Here is a 20,916-nt window from a genome sequence, read left to right as displayed (position 1 = left end):
TTTCTTGCCACTTTTGTTAAGTGAATCACTGCAGTTATTAAATTAGTAAAACAGTTAGGTGCTGCAACACTTATGATCATAAGTCACTTTTTTCAGTGCCATTGTAACTTCAAATGGTCACTAAGCGAACTGTTGTAAGTTGAGGACTATATGTACTGTTTTCATCTTTTTCATAGAAAAGAACTAAATACCCTTTAAAGAACTCTCAAAAACTCATTCAGTGACAACTGTTGTTCTGTTAGTTTATATGGAGTGTTAAATCCTTGCTTGCAGGAACATGTTTCAGTGAGTAATATGTGCTTACAAAAATTGTTGCCAGGAGAAGAAAACACTGTGGACTGATTCTCTGCTTGATTATGTGCGTGAGCTGCAGGTTAGCCAGAAGATGTAGATGCTGCTTTTTTACCTGTAGTATATTAAGGAGATACAATAAGAAAGGTGATAAAGATCTAGAAGAGCCCCTGGAACACTTCTGAAGGCATTTTGTAAAACCTGCAGATATTTGAGTAAGAAATAAAATTGGATTTAGTGCAGAGGTTCTCAGCAGTTCTGGAGAACCAGTAGCGGAAATTTTGAGTAGTTTGGAGAACCCGTAAATACCACCTCTGGCTGGCCCCACCCCCATCTATTCTCTGCCTCCCAGCTGATCGGGAGGGAATGGAGATTTTACAGTATCCTTCCCCTGCCACGCCCACCAAGCCAAGCCATGCCCACCAAACACGCTCACTGAACTGGTAGTAAATAATTTTGAATCCCACCACTGATTTAGTGCTAAGGAAATGAAAATAACTGCAGAATAATTTATGTGCTTTTGTTTTTTATGTTTTTTTCCAATTTATGTTTTTGTTTTGTTAATCAGAATTCTGATAGATATTTAGAAGGGCTCTTTTTCCTTTAATGCAATATTATTTTTAAAGAAATTCTTTTAAAGATGTGATGCGATGAGTTGTAAAATTAAAGAAACGTCTGCTCAATAAAGGGAATAAATTTGCAATATAAAGTATCTTTCAAGATTCTTACATCTTTCAAGATACTTTATATTGCAAATTTATTCCCTTTATTGAGCGGATGTAAACTATCCTTTTTTATTATAATAGTTGTTGAAACATTTTTCTTGTTGCTGCTTCTTAATGTGTAGAAGTAAAACCTTTAGAAATTCCACTTTAAATCTATAAAGAGCCTAAGAATCCCTCTGGAAAGAACAGAGTTATGAGGATATATTGTGGGTATGCACAAAGATTTATCAAGAAGCCTAAGCATCCATTCTGAGTTCCTTACTTGACTGGATCATCATGATGTTGGATTGAACCTATGTACAATTCTCTGCAGCACCAAGAGTCAAATTATTGTCACTCTTAGCTCTGAGGAATATGATACCAGAAAGGAAACACTACTTGAAAAGAGAGAACCACTCCACTGTACTGGAGCATGTTTTCATCCCTGTTTTCTGTTAAAAGAAAGATTGTGTTCATGCCTTGTATATTTCCTTATAGCTGTAGTAATCTGTTACAATATAATTGAGATGTGACATACATTTTTTTGAGTACTGAGTATATAATGACTCAATATTTTTCATTAAGAACTCTCTTCGATCTAGTCCATCATTTTTTTTTCCTGCCAGTGACCAACCAAATTTTATAGACTGTCCATCTTTTAAAAAAACATAAGTTTATTGAGCACTAATTAATGTAATAGCTAGTTTATTTTGGTTAGATTTGCATTCATACTCTTGGTCTTTTGCTAATGTAAATAAAATTAAACACTGCAGAAGCTACTGAATACAAAATATATTCAGTAAATAGATTGCATCTTTCATATGTGTGCTTTTGCTGTTTGAGCTAAGAAAACAGTAATATGGGACTACCACCACTGGCTTTCTAGTATATTCTGACTAACAATTCATTATTATGGGATTAGAATTGCGTTATGCATTCTTTAGGGCTAAGCGTTTCTAGTCAAATAAAAAATTAGTTGAAATATACTAACCTGATTTTTTTCTACCTGATTTGATGAAAATGTCCACTTATATCTATAAAACGCCTGAGCTTTTTAAAACTTGCTACTATTCTATTTAACTCCAATTTGCACCACTATATTGGAAAAAAGTGTGAAATACTAGAAATCTTTTAATGAGGTACATCTGATAGTTTAATATTTCCATATATTTGATCATGTAGCCTCTTCAGGCTTGTTGTCCTCTTCTATAAGTTGCATCCTATCATATAGAAGATTTGATGAAAAAAATGCTTATGTTCTTTCAATCCATTTTTTATTCTTGTATACAAATTGTATGCATTCATTTAGAGAAAGAAAATCTGAGAAAATAATGAGGTAAAATAAGCAGAAATGATGCTTTGCATTAGCAAAGAATTGATAAGCAGATTTTTAATGTAAAAAAATCAAATAGCACTTTAAAAGATGTGTTAAAATCCAGGATATGTTGGACTATTTAACTATTTGATTATAATTCTGTTTCCTTTGAGGTATTTTATTTTATGCAGAATGAAATATAGTTAGAACAAGACATATAATCAAGGGAATGACACTCTGTATATTAATCTATAATCAGTTAAGTAGCACTGTACTTCATTTGCTTTTCTTTAGGGTTTTATACCATTTCCTTCTCTAGTAATCACCAGTTCTTCACCAGTTCTCAGATTTTCTTAAAACACCTAAGGACTTGTCCAGACCATCTGCAGACTATAATTTATAATCAAGTAGAAACTTGAATTAAACTTTCTTGGATCTTAATATTTGAACAAAGCTACTGTACACAGAGACTAGGAGACATTTAAACACATTTCAAACAGGCACCATTAAATAGTGTAGGTCTCACAACTACCACTCTGTACATTTATTTTTCCCTTGAGGCCCACCATATTCCTTCTTAAATATATGCCTGTGGGTCCACAAGTCTAAAAGCCATATGAAAAAGCCAGGTTTTAACCAGTGCCTGGAAGGTCATTATTTATATGTTATTTATTTATATTTTAAAGTGAGAGTGTAAGCTATGGAGGGGGTTTGGATGTTTCATAGACGGGAGGCTGCTATAGAGATTGCCCCCTCTTGCCACACTATTTGGTAGCGGGGGAACTTTAGTAAACAGAATCTATTATGGTCCTTTAGATATATAGATTGGAATATAGAAATTTATATGGAGGAAAAAAGAGATCACATTCCATTTATTCTCTAAAGCATTTTAGTGTGGCAAGAGGGAGCAGTCTATCAGTCTCCCGTCTCCCCAAGGAAAAATGACTTACACTCTCACTTTAAAATGTAAATAAATAAATAAATAAACAACATACAACTTTTATAAAGTTCACCTTGGGTAATCTAATTTCATGTTTTAAATTGATTTCCTTTTGGGTAAGTCTAGCAAAGTAAGATAAATGAATTCTTATTCACAGCATGCTTACCCATAGATAGCCAATCCATAATTCGCCCAACTAACTCATTATTTTTACTATAAGTTAAGCATATTGGCTGAATTCACACAACAAATTAGTTTAAAATATCGATGCCTATTTGCTCACTGTATCTTGTAAAAGCCAGCTAATTGGGTTCTGTACTTTTATGTCTGTTGGCTGAGCTTTGTTTTGTAAAAAGCTGAATAATTAACCCAGTCTGGATTGCTGCTATTTTGTCTCCACTCCATATAGCTCCTTAACTATAGTTGATGGCCCTTCTTTGCCTAAATGTGTTATAGTCATTTCTGATGAGTTGTTGGTTTATATTATGGTCACTGGCTAGTTATAAGTAAGAATGATAACCATGTTGAGACGTGAATATTTTGTGGACCAGAAGTAATAAAGTATTACAAGAAAACTCTTGTTTTAGTGTGGGCGTCCCAGATAGGTCAGTATTGACTAACACTAAGAAAAGATCAACTTATTTGGAATGTCGACCCCAAAATAAAAGATTACAACTGAAATTGAAGAAAATGGATAGCTTATGCCTAACATTGTCTGGTAGCAAAACTGTAGGCTAGGCTGGGAAATGGAAGAACATGGAAAAAATGACAATGATTAACCATTTACATACTTTTGTCAAGGAAGGGGTAAGTGTCTGATCATAGATTCACCAATAGTTGATCTTGACTCAAAAGAAGCCTTATCCAGTTACAAATTTGGTGCTAACCGCTTGAAGTAGAAGTCATCATGGAAAACTATTTGCTTTCAAACTGATTTTAAGTATACCTGCCATTCAGAGATCCTACGAAACCTATAAAAGTTAGAAAAAGAAAATAGAATTAGGTTCTTCTGAAAGACACTTTCTCCAGAAGCTGTTTAAATAAATGTAGCTGCTTTTGTAGATGAGAGTATACCTCCCAGTTTCTCTGTTCAATATAAGATTACTGCTGCCTCACCAGTTACCATTTTTTGCTCTGGTCCAAAGTGCAGTTCATGTAGCAATTAATGAGTGACAAATTAGCTTAGGAGGATGGTATTTTTTTAAATCTGTCATTGATCTTTTGTTGTCCTTCCAGTTGTAACCAAAAGTCTAGCAAGTACCGTATTCATAGCGATCTGAGTATAACTAAACGGATTCCACAACCTTTCTGGGCCTCCATACCATCATGTTTCCATCATTCCGAATACTGGCTAAACTAATATATATTTTAATTTTAATACCTACAAATGTAGGGATTAGCAGGATTACTTTTGAAATAACACATTTGAATCACATGCAATGAAAATACTTTATCTTAACTGGTCATTTATGGTATAAAATAGGAAAGTCCTGTGAGTACAAGGCAGGCAAAATCTACTTTGTATGATCATGGATATCTATAGTTTATGGACAAAGGAAAGGGAAAAGTGTGCACATGAGAATTTTCCCTGGTGTGCTTTCATTTGAAAAAAAATGCACTGCATCATACTGTTGTCTTTAAATTGTGGGATAGGCTGATTAATGCCAGCTCTACTTAAAATGTTTTTAAATACTTGTGATGACAGAGAATTTAAAATGTCTTCTTTCTTTTTTAAAAAAAAATTAGAATGATTAATGTAGAAATAATGAATTTATGTAGATAAGCTCTTGTAAGGAAGTTGAATCACTGCTTTGAAATTCTTTGCTCCAGTTCTTTTCGGCAAAATTGAGCTGCAAAAACAGCCTCTCTCCCGACGCTTTCTTCTTTCCAGCTCACCCTCTCTGCCAGTTTCACGTTGCCTTCCTCTTTGGGTTGTCAGCAATAGTAACAAGTATCCGATTTCCACTGCTTCTCTGTCTTCGCTCCCTTCTTATGCGGTCGCCATCGTTCTGGTCCTAACCAAATGGCAGGATAGTTCCTTGTCCGCTTTTATAATATTTCCAGAAAAGATTCAATCACAAAGGGTTTCTTTGATTCCCTGGTTGCATTTGAACACCTGTTCAAACAAAAACTAAAATATTTACTTTTTTCTGTAATTGTATAGAGTGGAAAAAGTTGATAGGCTTTCATAGTTGAAGTTTGAAGTTTATTGGTATTTGTATGCCGCCCACTCCCAGGGGACTCTGGGCGGCTTACAGACAACAAGGGAATTAAAAATTAAAAAATTAAAAATAGAGACATAATCATTTTAAAATTACACAACATACGTACACTTAAAATGGGGCTGGATGCTGATCAACAGCCCCAGGCCTGCCGGAACAGCCAAGTCTTAGTGGCTTTACGGAAGGCCGGAAGAGTAGTGAGGGTCTGGATCTCTACGGGGAGATCATTCCATAGGGCTGGGGCGGTAGTAAGCTGATGATATTTACAAGCTATTTTAGATGTTCAGACAAAATGGTGCATACGTAACACCTAAAGGAAATATTTTACAAGCAATTCACTATTAGGCACAGTAATCAAAATGTTTCATTTTAGGTATGTGTATGTTTTTCATTTTTCAAATCTTGGGAATGGTTATTTGTGAGGAAGAAGGAAAATACATTCAAAATTGTAATACAAGAGATGCAGAACTAGAAACTGCTTTAGTGTCATACTTTCTTTCTAAAAGCTATTTCAGTAGAACATAAGCAACTACTTTTCCTTACAAAGTTGATGAAGAGTGATTACATTGGACTTTAATCTCTTAAATTGCTGTGTTTGCACATTCTGTTTTCTTGGATGTCTTTTTCTCTTCTGCATTGACAGCTCCAGGACTTGGCATTTTTCCTTAGATGGATTGGTTCAAGATTCAATCTGTACTGTATGGAGAAAGAAACTCTTCCAATAGAAGGGTTCCGATACCGACTGACATCATTTTATGCTTTGCCTCTATAAATGATCCATCCATGATTAAACAGAACAGGAAAATTGTCTCATGTAACTTGGAGACAACAATGCTCTGCAATAGGACTAATTGTCATATTCATCTTTGAACCATGGACCAATTCTGGATATGCATTTATGATTCTAATCAGAATAGAATAAATTTGAAAGTCCAAAGGGAAATGCTAATTTAAGAATATTTATAACTGTATTTTTTTAGGTTGTCATTGGGCATTAAGAGAAGTGGGGTGGTAGAATTAGACAAAGCCAATCCCACCTATTTAATAGTATATGTGATAATTTTGTATTTCCTTTATCCTCTTCTGTCCAGTTTAGCAGCTGTCTAGTTAATTTTGTACTGAAATACAATAGCAGAGTTGGAAGGAACCTTGGAGGTCTTCTAGTCCAACCTCCTGCCTAGGCAAGAAACCCTATACCGTTTCAGACAAATGACTATCCAACATCTTCTTAAAGACTTCCAGTGTTGGGGGCACATGAATTGTGAGCCGCCCTGAGTCCCCTTAGGGAAAAGGGCGACATACAAATAAAGGCAAAAGTAAAAAAAGTTAAAAAAAAGCATTCACAACTTCTGGAGGCAAGCTGTTCCACTGATTAATTGTTCTAACTGTCAGGAAATTTCTCCTCAGTTCTTAGTTGCTTCTCTCCTTGATTAGTTTCCACCCATTGCTTCTCGTTGTACCCTCAGGTACCTTGGAGAATAAAATTTCAGATTTCACAGTTTACTAAAACAATGCTGTACAAGAAATATGGAATGACTCAAAATAAAAGGAAGGATAGTAATCTCGAGAGCTGACTCATGTGGCCATACAGAGTAGATAAGACCTATGTATTCTCCCAAATATCTTTATAGAGTACTGCTTAAATTAATATTTATTCTTCATGAGTTGCTATTGTATTTTCTACTTCGTTATGTAGAAATGGAGATAAACCTTGAATAATTGTAGAAATATGAGAATTAAAATTCTTCATTGTTACAGTTTTTTAAAAAATGATGTATATCCATGTTAGAATTATTGATGTGGATGAAAGTATTAACTTTGCTTATGTTTTTCAGTGGGCCCATAGAGCATAGATTTCTGCATGTACTGCACGTGCAGATATGGATAAAATGACACTTATTGACAGGACAATACATTCAATGCTTCGAAAATAAAACTTTCCTTCAAAAAGATGCACTTATATGGGAAACCTATTGCCCACAGCCACAGAGTAACATATTAATTGAATATCCATAGGTTTATTTTCATGCAAAGTCATCTCTCCTCCATTCCATTGAGTAAACTTGTCATGTGAAATCTGTGTATGTCAGCTTGGTCATTAAAGGGTTTAGTCTCTTGGAGGTAGCGTTATGAGGATTTTTCTAAGCATTTGGTTAGGAGAAATTTAACTGTTCAGACTTAATAATGCTTATCTTTCTGGAGTAACCCAAGACTGCAAATGAGTTTGTAGGATTACTTTAGTAGATGTGTTGTGACACTTCTTCTGACCTGACTCTCTTATCTGCATACAATTGCTTTTGAACTTCAAAACCTCAATTAAGAAAGATACTTTCTTTCCATTTATCCTCCCCTGTTCCTATTACAAGTTCTGATATAACTGAATTATGTTGGCATTTTTCCTAATACATTTACATAGCTTTGTTATCAATACACAAAGTAAATTGATTATCTCTTTTAATATGCTGCTGGTTTTATTGTTAGAACTGCAGACAAATAGAACTAATGCCACAGCTCAGATATATTTAGTAGCAATTGGTGCTTTATTTTACTCTTGAAAATAGCAAAGATTGAAAGAGCGAGCTGTCCTTGTTTTTGTAATAGTTGGGGATAAATTTATCCTGGAGCCCTTGGTCTAATTTTAAAAGCACTGCAGGAAAACAGTTCAGACCTTTGATAAGCATTGTGTCTTCTATACAGCAAGATGTTTAGAAGAGAAGAGAAAAACATTGTCCAAGAAAAAAGAGTTTAGAAAAGAAGGTTCCGCACTCATTTTTACTCTGAGCTTAAGCAGTGTTTGCTTATGCTCTGCCCACTATGTGGCCCCACCAGATTACTCTTGAAAGAATATGATCCCCTAGTAAAAGAAAACAGCCTTGTCTTTGCCTTGTATAGGGGCCAGCCATTCAAAGAAAAATCTCTGCACAGTTCCTTTTCTCAGAGCAAATAAGAATTACACGGTAATAAAATGAGTACTTTGAAGTGCTTTCAAACACATTTATTTCAATAAATTCTTCAAGCAGCTTTGATGAATTTGTTCCACATTTCAATGAAAAGTGATCAACAGCAGCTTTTCATAAAATGTTTTTTAGAATTTGGAAGTAAAATGAACCAAGGAAGCAGTTTCATAATTTCTGTGTTTAGTCACAGCAATTCTGTAACACTGTCAGCACCAACTTATTATTATTACTCTTAGGGTTGGTCCCATAGTCAGCCAGATGTTCAGATTGGATTTGGCATTTTTATCCACCTATTGAGTCCTTCCCCAGAACCTGGGATAGGTAGATGTTGTTTGATGGAGCAAAAGGTATCATAACAGAATGTAAGCTGTTTCAAGTAAAAGCTGCTTTTTGCAGTTGGGTGATGGTGATTTTGTCAATGTTGATGGTATTCGAGTGGTGCTCCTGAAGTTTTGGGATTGCACCCAAGGTGCAAGGTGCCTGTTACTATTGGTTCTACTTTTGCTTTCTTTTGTCACAATCATTCTACATCTATTTGAAGATCTTTGTATTTTGTGATTTTCTCCACTACTTTGTCTTCTCTTCTGTTGTCTCCGGGAAATGCCACACCCACTATCCAGATGTTTTTATCTTTTTTATAAACCATGGTTAAATCTGGAGTGTTGTGTGGCAGATGCTTGCCTTTTTGAATTCTAAAGTCCCAGAGCAATTTACCTTCTTCATTTTAGAAGCAGATAGTCTAATATCTAACATAACATAAATAGTTAGTGATTCCGTTATCCCAACATACTTCTGTTTCTAAACATAAAAACTCCTGGGTTTTTTTCCCCCAGCTATATTGTATAAAGTTAGTACCAGTTAAGTATTTAATTAGTTTCATATAAAACGAGGATGCAGTTCTGTTTTAAAACTGGGCTGTTTTTAAGCAGAAGTGCAGAGTGCATCAACCTAAGAGCAAGAATTCCTGGGTTCAAATCCCTCATCAAATTGATTTGTTTACCAGGTTAAGATCCTTTATAGAGGAATGATGAAGATACAGTATAATTATAGGAAATAATAATTTGGTGATACTGATGAGGTTTTTGTTGCATCTGTTCCTGAAGCACAACAATTCTTCGGATTCTGAGAAAAGAATATACCTGTTTTTCTTACTTTTAAAGTGCCCTGTGGATAAGTGAAGATGAAAAGGTGTCCTAGAAAATACAAGAACAGCTAGAAGGTTCTTTATGTGAAACAAATCTATTTTAACTGGAATAATTACTTTAGCTGACTGAGTATAGTCTTCCCTGGATATTTTCTTTTACTGGATTTTTTTGAAGCCGGTGTGTTTTGTTTGCAACGGTAACTTTTCTGAACATAATAAAAGTCCAGGTTTTCACCTAATTATACTCAAAATGCAATGTTATTATTCCTTCATTGGAGAGGTGATTATGCACAATCCCTGCCAAAAATCATAGAAAGTCATGAGATATTAAATGTTTTCCAGCCTGTACAGGTTATTACCAATATATACAGAATTTAATATACCAGACTAAACTGGCTTGCTAAGTACATACCAATCTTGAGGCAGTGTGTTTGTTTTGCAAGCATTCCTTAATACAAGTAGTCTTTGCCGAGCAGCTATTCCAAGTTATGACTGGCCCTTGAAGTTGTGGTGGTGACAGCACACTCAGTCATGTAATTGGGATCTAGGCACTTGGCAACTTGCATTTATGATTACAGTGTCCTGCGACCACATAGTCACCACGGTGGCTCAGTGGTTAGAATGCAGTACTGCAGGCTACTTCTGCTGCCTGCAATTTGGCAGTTCAAATCTTACCAGGCTCAAGGTTGACTCAGCCTTCCATCCTTCCATGAGGACCCACATTGTTGGGGGCAATATGCTGACTCTGTAAAATCGCTTAGAGAGGGCTGTAAAGCGGTATATAAGTCTAAATGCTATTGCTATTTGTGAGGTTCCCTGCTGGCTTTCCGCAAGCAAAGCCAATGGGGAAATCAGCAGGAAAAGTTGAAAGTTACGTCAGTAAGGCACTTGCATCCTCCCCCACTTTGCACTAGGCACCCGTCTATAATCTTGCTAAGCCTCTCAGGCCACTTGCACACCTACCCCTACCCAACAGCAGCCTCTCCAGGCACCACTATGCCTTACCTGCCTGCAGGCCTGCTTGCAACTACCTGGGAGTTGCTTAACAACCCAGGATCCTCGCTTAACAATAGCAATGAGGTGTGCAGGATTGCATTCCAGCAACGTTGTGCTTTATAACTACACCACTTACCAATGGAAATTCTGGCCCCAGTTACCTTGTTGTTAACTGAGGAATAACGGTAACTCCTTTAAATGAACATCTAATATGTCTTTTTTTTTCCATTGTTAAAATGTTTTTATTTTCCATTTTTCATTTTCATACAGTCACATATATACTGTGCATAACCGGGGCCATACAACATTAAACAATAATCACAGCAGTTCCTCTTGTCAACAATACCCCCAGAAATATAAATAAAATAAAACTCAAACTCAAACTCAAATAGAAACCTCTTCCGCTCTCCATACACCTCTTTCTTCCGCCCCCCTCCAACTTACTATCTTCCCTCCATCATTCCCCTCTACCCTACTTCCCCTCCCCCTCTACCACTCCTCTCTCCCAGTCCACTCCCTCCCTTCCTTCTCACTCTCCCTCCCATCCTCTCTCCCGCCCTCTCTACCCCTCTTCCTTCTATCCCACTCCTCCTCCCCTTGGTGTATTTCTACTATATGTCAATGTATTCAGCTTGTCCTATTTTTACGGAGAAATTAAAGAGAAACAGTATACATGTGAAATCGCATTACGTTGAAATCTAACTCATAGTATATATCCCCCCCTCCCCTACCCTCCCCCCTAACACCCCACCTCCCTCCCCCCCCGACTTCCCAGAGCCCGTAAACGGTATAGATTTTTAACAAACACAGTCTAAAATATATTGAGACAAAAGAAATAAAAAAAAGAGGTTAATAACATCTCTACATTGATCTTAGCTTCTTCCTGTTACACTAACTTTGAACAGTTTAACTCATTCCTGATCCTAAGCGTAGACTATCTGGAATTTCTTAGTCCCATATTTGTTTTGAATATAGTCAATCCATTTTTTCCAGTCTCGTTTATATCTCTCATTTGAGTGATCTTTAAGATATGCCGATACTTTAGCCATCTCGGCTAAGTTTGTAACTTTCAATGTCCATTTTTGAGTTGTAGGCAAGTCTTCCTTCTTCCAGTATTGCGCCTCCAACAGTCTAATATGTCTAAAGTATGATTTGCAATGGTAAATCAGTTCATTATGTATAGGGAAGTTTGTGAAGAAAATAGCCATTTAGAACTGACATAGTTCATCGAAACGTAGCTTCTAGGCTATTGTTCTCTTTAAACTGAAACATTCTTTACATAACTCCTGAGAATAAATTAGTAAGCATTTTTAATCCTATTTTCCACACTTGCAGTCTTGGCATACTGAATTGCATATATAATACCACCACATTTCTGCATTTCAAACATTGTAGAACACCTGGTGCTATAAATACAGTTAAAATAACTAGAGACAGGAAAAAGATGTGGTTAGATCCAGAACAAAATCCTTGTTTAAGTTAAATATAGTTAACTTATTGAACAAATAGTTTACAATATATTTAATTAATATTACTCTACATCAGGGGTGTCAAACTCGCTTCATCACAGCATCGACTCGTGACGTATCATGATTTTACCCCCCTCTGCTAAACCAGGCATGGGCGTGGCCAATGTGTGACGCATCTGGTCCACAGGCTGCAGGTTTGACAGCCCTGCTCTACGTGAATTCTCTTTTTTTGTCATATAAGAAAATTTACTTTCTTAGCAAGTTTTGGAGCTGTTTTCTGAACTATAGCCAAGACTTCTGAAAAATATTTCTGGCCTTTAGATCTAAAGTTCTGAGCTTCTGCTGTTGATTTACTTAAATCACAGTTTTGTTCCTTAGGTGATCTTGACTTTTCCACATATTGACAGTGGGAGATGGAAGCTTAATCTAGTTTGTTTGAGTGAAAGAGGGGGGGAAATGCTATTATGAAATGTGGGCTGCAAAACTTTGGACCACCATTAGGTGGCAACAAGGAGATGCAAAAAAACAAGCTATTTGCTAGCATCTAGTGAACAGACAGATTTTTGCAGTGTAGGAAGTTATCACCCAGCCCTCTCCCAGAAAAAATGAAATATCCCAGGAAATATTGAAAAGGCGGAATATTTCTCTGGATGTGAAAAGGAAGAAACATGTTTTAAAAGACAGAATAGTTGCCTGCAGCTTCCTGGCCATCCCCCTTTGTCAATGACCCATTAAAGCCTGAGCTAGTCCACTTTACATAATAAAGACTTCTCCTCTTCAGCTCCAGAGTGATGGGATTAAGGCATGATAATATTGGCCCTTTACCCAACTCGCCACATGGCATCTGAGAACTCAACCAAACCTGGATTCAAAACGCAGCCTAGAGAGTTGCCCCTGCATGGGCCCAAGGGAGTCTGACAACCAATCAGAATACAAGCTCAAGATCAAAGGCCAGAGAGGGCATAAAACCAGGGACTCAGCTTCTCTTCCTCCCTTCTCTTCTCTACCAACATTGAAGCATGTGATCACCTTTTCCGTTCAGGACTCAAGCCATGTGGTCCTGTCCACCATTAAAACCATCTTTCCAAGCAGCCTCCATGTCTCCAGTGTCTTTTTCCCCACTTGGAGCCGAACCCAGAAGGACATTTCTTCCAACAGCAGTCCATAGTAAATTGAATTCATTGTACTTAAAATCTACATGTGTAAATATATCTAATTTGAATAATGAAATAATTATTTTTAGTTTTTTCCTCCTGGCTTCAAAGTTTTACATTATTGCAGCATTAACAATTAAGTCTTAACTATATTTACCCATTTACACTAGGTTCAATAATATTGCAGCCTTAAAACTGATAGTTTTTTAGGCAGTAAACATGAAAAATAACTGTATACCTTTAATTTTTCCCTAGTCTCACCTACTGCATGTAAAAGTCACGTATGTGTATGATTTGGAGAATGCTGGCTTATGATTAGTGACCTTCCCAACTTTTATCAGTTCTGCCTATATGACATGTGGTTTTTGGCATGTTTTTTTATTTACACTGTTGTAAACCAGCAAGTAGTAAAATGCTACATTCTGATTTATTAATTGTAGCATGGGACCCAACCTCTAGGCCATGGACCTGTATTGGTCTGTGGCCTGTTAGGAACCGGGCTGCACAGCTAGAGGCAAGCAATGGGCAAGCAAGCAAAACCTGTTTATGAGCATTATTACTTGAAGGCTTTACAAAGAATAACTAAATTACATTATGCTTCTTTCTTGGATTGTCTAGAGCTCTTAAACTGCTAGCAAGGCTGGTTTTAATGAATTTCTTGTAAGATCATGATTAGGTTAGCCTACATTATTGCAAAGATTTGATTGTATCAAGTAGCTAATTTCTGATAATTGGCATTTTCAGAACTTGTGTTTCATATTTACCGGTATATCATAGTTGCAACTCAGAAGACATCGAGACTCCAATTGTCTCCTGCTTATTTGGAAATAAACTCACACTGAATTTAGGGAATTGTTTTTTTCATTAAACGGTTTAGGATTGAGCTAAACATGGACAGGGCAGTTACGTCATTCAAGTTCATGATCATGAAAACATTTTGATTCTCTTTTATTTCAGTGGACTGGAGTAAAGATGTGTTTAACTCACACAGAAAAATATGCTGAATTACATTAATTCTGCCCTCCTGCTTCTAGGCCTTCCAGTATTCCAAAGAAACATAATTTCTTTGGCAGTTCAAAGCAAACTTTGATTGTTTTGGTTTTGAGACAATCAATCCTAAAATCAGCCTGCAGGTTATTGGATAGACCATAAAACATTGAGTATAATGCCTACCTTATGGGAAAAGATTAAAGGGAGGATTTACACCTGCTAATTATTTAATAGCATTGAAGCATCGCCTATCCATTACATTAGATTGGTTTTTCCTTACCATAAGAAATGTTCAGTGTTTGGAAACAGGAATATAGCAATATATCCATATTGGAATGGATAAGTATACATGAAGTTGGAAAAATAAAACCAGTATGTACTGCTTACTGTCCCTTTTTAATGGACTACTGCTCTGATGTAATAATACTATTAATGGTTATAATTTATAAGAGATTATTATTGTGTAACCCACCCATTACTATTAGATTGATTCTCATTGAAGATTCTCATTTGCTCTGTATTATTTTCTTTCATATCTGTCCTAAACTATTAAATAAAGATGGTAACCCTAAAACTTCTACTAAAATGTTAAAATACATTCAAGGAACATATTTTAGTGCCATAGTCTTAATTTTTTTTGTCAATACAGCTTGAGAGACCTTAAAATATATTTTGTTTTATATTTAATAGTGGCTATTGTCCACCGTTTATATTTTAAACGGTGGACTGCTGTCCACCATTTATAAGAGATAAAATTGAAATTAAAATAAGGAGGAAAAATAGAATTTAAAAATAAAGAAATGCATAAATTATTATTGTGCTTCTCAGCAGTGAATAACAGGAATTTCTGTTTTGTTACAGGAATGTTTACCCTTGCAGAAGTTGCATCTCTGAATGACATACAGCCAACTTACCGAATTCTGAAACCATGGTGGGATGTATTTATGGATTATCTGGCAGTTGTAATGCTAATGGTTGCCATTTTTGCTGGAACCATGCAGTTGACCAAAGATCAGGTGGTTTGTTTGCCTGTGTTACAGTCTGCTGTCAGTGCGAAAATGCAACCCAGCTCCTTGGGAAGTGCCAAAGCTACAAATATGCCAGAATCCGAAACTATTCAGGACAAAGACAAACAGGCATCCATGGCTGTATCTCTTGACACGACACCTGTCACTACGCCTGATGTACGTACAACTGACTATCCCCCATTACACTCAACTGCTGCAAGTCAGGAAGCAAAGAAGGAACAGAAAGATTTCCTGGGCCGTAAGACTAACTTGGATTATCAGCAATATGTTTTCATTAACCAGATGTGTTATCATGTGGCTCTTCCTTGGTATTCAAAGTACTTTCCCTACCTAGCTCTTATACACACAATTATTTTGATGGTCAGTAGCAATTTTTGGTTTAAATACCCCAAAACCTGCTCAAAAATTGAGCATTTTGTCTCTATTTTAGGAAAATGCTTTGAATCCCCTTGGACTACAAAAGCGTTGTCTGAAACGGCATGTGAGGACTCTGAGGAGAATAAACAGAGACTAACTGGAGCCCAGTCCCTGCCAAAGCATGTATCAACTAGTAGTGATGAAGGAAGTCCAAATGCCAGTACCCCTATGATAAACAAGACTGGTTTCAAGTTTTCAGCAGAAAAGCCAGTTATTGAAGTCCCGGGTATGACCATTTTGGACAAAAAAGATGGAGAGCAAGCCAAAGCACTCTTTGAAAAAGTACGGAAATTCCGGGCCCACGTGGAGGACAGCGATTTGATTTATAAACTCTACGTTGTTCAGACTGTCATCAAAACTGTAAAATTCATATTTATTCTCTGCTACACAGCAAATTTTGTCAATGAAATCAGCTTTGAGCATATTTGCATGCCCAAAGTGGAACATCTGACTGGCTACCAAGAATTTGAATGCACCCACAATATGGCTTACATGTTAAAAAAGTTGCTTATTAGTTATATTTCTCTCATCTGTGTCTATGGTTTTGTCTGTCTGTACACTCTCTTCTGGTTGTTTCGGTTACCCCTCAAGGAGTACTCTTTTGAAAAAGTTAGAGAGGAGAGCAGTTTCAGCGATATTCCAGATGTTAAAAATGATTTTGCTTTTCTCTTGCACATGGTTGACCAGTACGATCAGCTATACTCCAAGAGGTTTGGTGTATTTCTGTCAGAGGTCAGTGAAAATAAACTGAGGGAAATAAGTTTGAACCACGAATGGACTTTTGAGAAATTGAGGCAACACGTTTCTCGCAATGCTCAGGATAAGCAAGAATTACATCTTTTCATGCTATCGGGAGTCCCGGATGCGGTTTTTGACTTGACAGATTTAGATGTGTTAAAGCTTGAGCTGATTCCTGAAGCAAAAATCCCTGCTAAAATATCCCAGATGACTAACCTTCAAGAGCTACATCTCTATCATTGCCCTGCCAAGGTGGAGCAGACAGCCTTCAGTTTTCTTCGGGACCACCTGAGATGCCTGCATGTGAAATTTACTGATGTTGCAGAGATACCAGCTTGGGTATACTTACTTAAAAATCTCCGAGAGTTGTATTTGGTAGGCAACTTGAATTCTGAAAACAATAAAATGATAGGACTTGAATCGCTTAGAGAATTAAGGCACCTTAAGATTCTCTATGTGAAAAGCAATTTGACCAAAATTCCATCTAACATCACAGATGTAGCACCACATCTAACCAAGCTGGTCATTCACAATGATGGTACCAAGCTTTTTGTACTGAATAGCCTTAAGAAAATGATGAATGTAGCAGAATTAGAGCTGCAGAACTGTGAACTGGAACGTATTCCCCATGCCATTTTTAGTCTCACTAACTTGCAGGAACTAGACCTAAAGTCAAACAGCATACGCACAATTGAAGAAGTCATCAGCTTCCAACATTTAAAAAGACTAACTTGTCTGAAATTGTGGCACAATAAAATAGTTAACATTCCTTCTTCCATTACCCATGTTAAAAACTTGGAGTCGCTTTATCTCTCCAATAATAAACTCGAATCCTTACCTGTTGCAGTATTCAGTTTACAAAAACTCAGATGCTTGGATGTAAGCTACAACTCCATCGCGGTGATTCCTGTGGAAATAGGGTTGCTTCAAAATCTCCAGCACTTGCATATCACAGGAAATAAAGTGGAAGTTTTGCCAAAACAACTGTTTAAGTGCTCCAAGTTGAGAACTTTGAGTTTGGGACAAAATTGCATCACCTCAATTCCAGAAAAAATTGGCCAGCTGTTGCAACTAACTAACTTAGAGCTGAAGGGGAACTGTTTAGATCGTCTACCAGCTACTTTGGGTCAGTGTCGGCTTCTCAGGAAAAGTGGACTAATTGTAGAAGATCATCTTTTTGATACATTGTCCTCAGAAGTTAAAGAAGCATTGAATCAAGATACAAGCATTCCCTTTGCTAATGGGATTTAAACAGAGCTCGAACTTGGTGACCAATATAGATCATATTAAAGAGCACACTAATAAAATGTCGTGTTGAAAATTTGGAACTTTTTTCTTTTTTGTAAGAAAGGACTGTTAAGCCCGGTAGAATCTCCTTTGGTGTTTGTAGTATTTTTAAACATCACTTCCAAAATTTTGGGATGGCAAAGAAGGGTTGGGGAATCGTTAAAACAATCTTGATTTTTGTTTCCCTTATGTTTGTAACATGGATGCTGCCGCTTTTGAATGTTTACAAATTGCTTGCCTGCTTAACGTACATGATTAAACTGGTGACCTTTTCTTACTATAAATAATTTCAAACGGCTCTGTTCATTTAGCGTTGTGTTAAAGGCCAGATATTTCTTTACTTTATAAATTTGGAGTGATAATTCAAGCAAGTATTATTCTTATTGATCAACAAGGAAAATTTATAGATAATTCAATAGTAAGTAATTCAATTTAGTTTTCATCTGTCCTCAATAGGTAATTAGTAGATACTAAAAGAATTGTTTTCATTTACCATCCTTCACTTTGAAAAAATACTAAAATGTCCTAATCTTTCTCTGCTAAATGCCTCTTAGACTATTTAAAATAGATGTTTCTTGTTTTAGGGATATCCTTACACATGAAAAGTTTTTTTTAAATTGCCTTAGCTTTTGTTCTAAATCAGGAAATAGAAATGACTTGTAAAAAAATTTAAAATCCAGAAAATCTTTAAAAAGAAGTGAAACAAATTGCATAATGGTTAAAGTAAACCAGTAAGGCTTGACTAGGCCAGTGGCAGATAATATTTATGCTCTGCAGTGCTAGCAGCGTGTGGAAGAATTCTTGCTTTATCAAATGATACAGAATGTACATCATCAAGAAGCGCGCTTCGAGTGTCTTTGCAAAACAACGTGGAATTTCTTCAAAGCAGGCAGATGTGCATGGGTAGCCCTGGTTTCTCCCTCTTTAACCCCTCAGGTAGAAATCAGTATGAATGAACTCAACATTCTGCCCAACCACACGGAGAAAGCATTTTCAGCCAGCAGAATATGGTTGCCATAGTAGTTTAGATATAAAAGCCACTTTGGCACAGGTACCAAGGGCAAAGAAATCACAGAGGTTCCTGGTTAAATGAGTTTGTCTTCCATTCTACTCCCTATTATAGGAGTATCCAACCTTAGCAACTTTAAAACCGGTAGACTTCAACAAGTTGTGGGCTGGCTGGGGAATTCTGGGGGTTGAAGTTTACCCATCTTAAAGTTGCCAAGGTTGGACACCCCTGCCGTAAAACAAATATACCTGCAATATAAATACTGCTGATTTGTCCATTTACAATATGGCAACAAAGACAGCTGGACCTGCAGAAGAAAGAGGATGCTTGGGAGAAAGCGAATGAAAAGACACCGACTTTCCTCTGATAATTCAAATCTAATTGAGGAAGCAAATCCCTTTATCGGAATAGAAGGAATCATCTGGGAAAAGACACGGAGCACGTGCCTGATGATAATGAGCTTGCATTTCAATACATAGAGATGTGAACGTGGGCATTGCATTTTCAGTGGCGCTCAGAAACACCTTTGCACATCTGGACCACAGCCACCATCACAAAAGGGGGGGGGAAAGCTACATCAGTTAAAGAGCAGCTCTCTGATCAGCAGCAGCCAAATCAGATGCAGCGTTAGCGCTCAAACTCAATCCGTGTTTGGCTTGTTTACTACTTCAGTTGTTGTCTTATGTAAGCTGGTCAGTTACCATAAATAAATAAATAAAAAGTCTTATCATGTGGCCCTTTAATTATTATTTGCAGCTGCTAGTTTCTTTTGCTTTGCGCTGCTCTGTTGCTATTTAAAATCAAGGACCTACCAAGAGGCGATATCATGCCATTTGCTAGAAGTCATTCCCGGCGGGTGCAGGAAAACATTTCAGTAAGAGAGCCAGAGGAAGAAATGTACAGAACGCAGCAATTAAAATCCAGTTCCCCCCCCCACCCCATTTCACAGATGAAAATGCTGGAGCTGTGACCATATTATTCTTTCCCACAAAACACTGCAGATTTTGCATAAATCCCACATTCACACCCTGGATAACAGTTGCTTCCAGAAAGTAAGAGAGCAGCTGTAAAAGCGTAGCAGAGTTGGAAGCTAGGGCAAGGTTGCTTCTGAGTCTCTTGCTGTGTTATTCTGGACTCATACTGCGCTCCCTGAAAATCCATGAAGAAGTGACAAGAAGTGCTGGAAGACATGTGAACCAGTCCTTTGCGCAATCAACTATGACTTGCACACAATGGCCCGCATCTCATGAGTATTTTTCCATGATCTCAGAATATGCAGTTACTTGAAAGGATTTCTGAAGAAGTATCTGCAAAACTGAACAGCATTCCTTTAAGAGAAATGAAGCTGGAAGCGCCACCTAATTCCACAGAACTCTTAAAGACTGTTTACTGTAATTATACAGGTCATTTGAGCAGAACCTAATCTAGAATCAGGCTTCTGTTTAGACCTCTGATAATCCTTCACCAATTTGCTGTACCTGCCAGTTAAACAGTTGATTGGCCCATTCTGAGATCTCAAAAGGCTTCCCTGAAAAAAATAAGACTACAGGCTTGATGTAACTTATAGAAGTTTTTTCCCCCCTCCAAATCCACTATCTGCACGATGGCCTATTTTTGAGGAGAAGGTTTCAGTGAGCACTCGGTTCTTACAAGTTTGCTTCCTTGCCCGAGTTTTGTCTTATTGCTACTTGTTCCAGAAAAAAAACTACAACTCTCACTGCAAAATAACAAAATTATTATTTGAAATTGTTATATGAAATTCTACACCTACTGTCTTTACAGCAGGCAAAACAATGTACATGGCAACGAAAGGAAAGCTACATGTAGTAAAAAAGAATCCTTAAAATTTAAAATTTATCATACCTGTGACATTTAAAACAGATTCCCATTCTCTTTATGATTAGTCAATGTATCTATTCCTCCAAAGAAAAAGCGGGATTGTCTACAATTTCCCCACCATTCCATTTGATTTATACAAGCCATTGTGGCATAGAGAGTCCATTTGGTGGTGCGATTAAGGCAAGAAACAGGGAGACTGTAAATTTTAGTCCCGTCTTAGACACTAAGTCAGCTGGCTAACTTTGAACCAGTCGCTTTCTCTCAGCCTTAGGAAGGATGCAATGGCAAGCATTGTATGTAGTGTCTCCATGTTGTAAATTGTTTGTCCTCCCCCCCCCTCTTTTGAACTGTGAGCCGCCCTGAGTCCCCCCAGGGAAAAGGGCGGCATACAAATAAAGTGAAAATGAAATGAAATG

The 20,916-nt window shown here is 36.9% G+C and overlaps 1 protein-coding gene and 1 long non-coding RNA gene across 8 annotated transcripts in view; one reads left to right on the top strand and one right to left on the bottom strand.

Moving 5' to 3' along the window:
• Positions 1-18,468, top strand: part of LRRC8D (leucine rich repeat containing 8 VRAC subunit D) — an 87,620-nt gene extending 69,152 nt beyond the window's left edge. For all 7 annotated transcript variants that reach the window (XM_032217669.1, XM_032217667.1, XM_032217666.1 and 4 more), the window contains one exon: positions 15,044-18,468. In XM_032217669.1, the coding sequence (XP_032073560.1) occupies positions 15,046-17,616 (2,571 nt within the window). In that variant the 5' untranslated portion in view covers positions 15,044-15,045 and the 3' untranslated portion in view covers positions 17,617-18,468. The remainder of the gene's footprint in view (positions 1-15,043) is intronic.
• On the bottom strand, positions 2-5,489 carry LOC116508878. Its single transcript, XR_004255433.1, has 3 exons — positions 4,325-5,489; positions 4,042-4,221; positions 2-406 (listed from the first exon to the last, which is right to left on the bottom strand). It is a non-coding gene; the product is annotated as an uncharacterized LOC116508878 (long non-coding RNA).
• Positions 18,469-20,916: the final 2,448 nt, after the last annotated feature.

Source organism: Thamnophis elegans, chromosome 5 (assembly GCF_009769535.1).
Source record: "Thamnophis elegans isolate rThaEle1 chromosome 5, rThaEle1.pri, whole genome shotgun sequence".
Classification (NCBI taxonomy): Eukaryota; Metazoa; Chordata; class Lepidosauria; order Squamata; family Colubridae; genus Thamnophis; species Thamnophis elegans.
The sequence above is the reverse complement of the archived record's forward strand: the minus strand, read 5'-3'. Positions and strand labels throughout refer to the sequence as shown.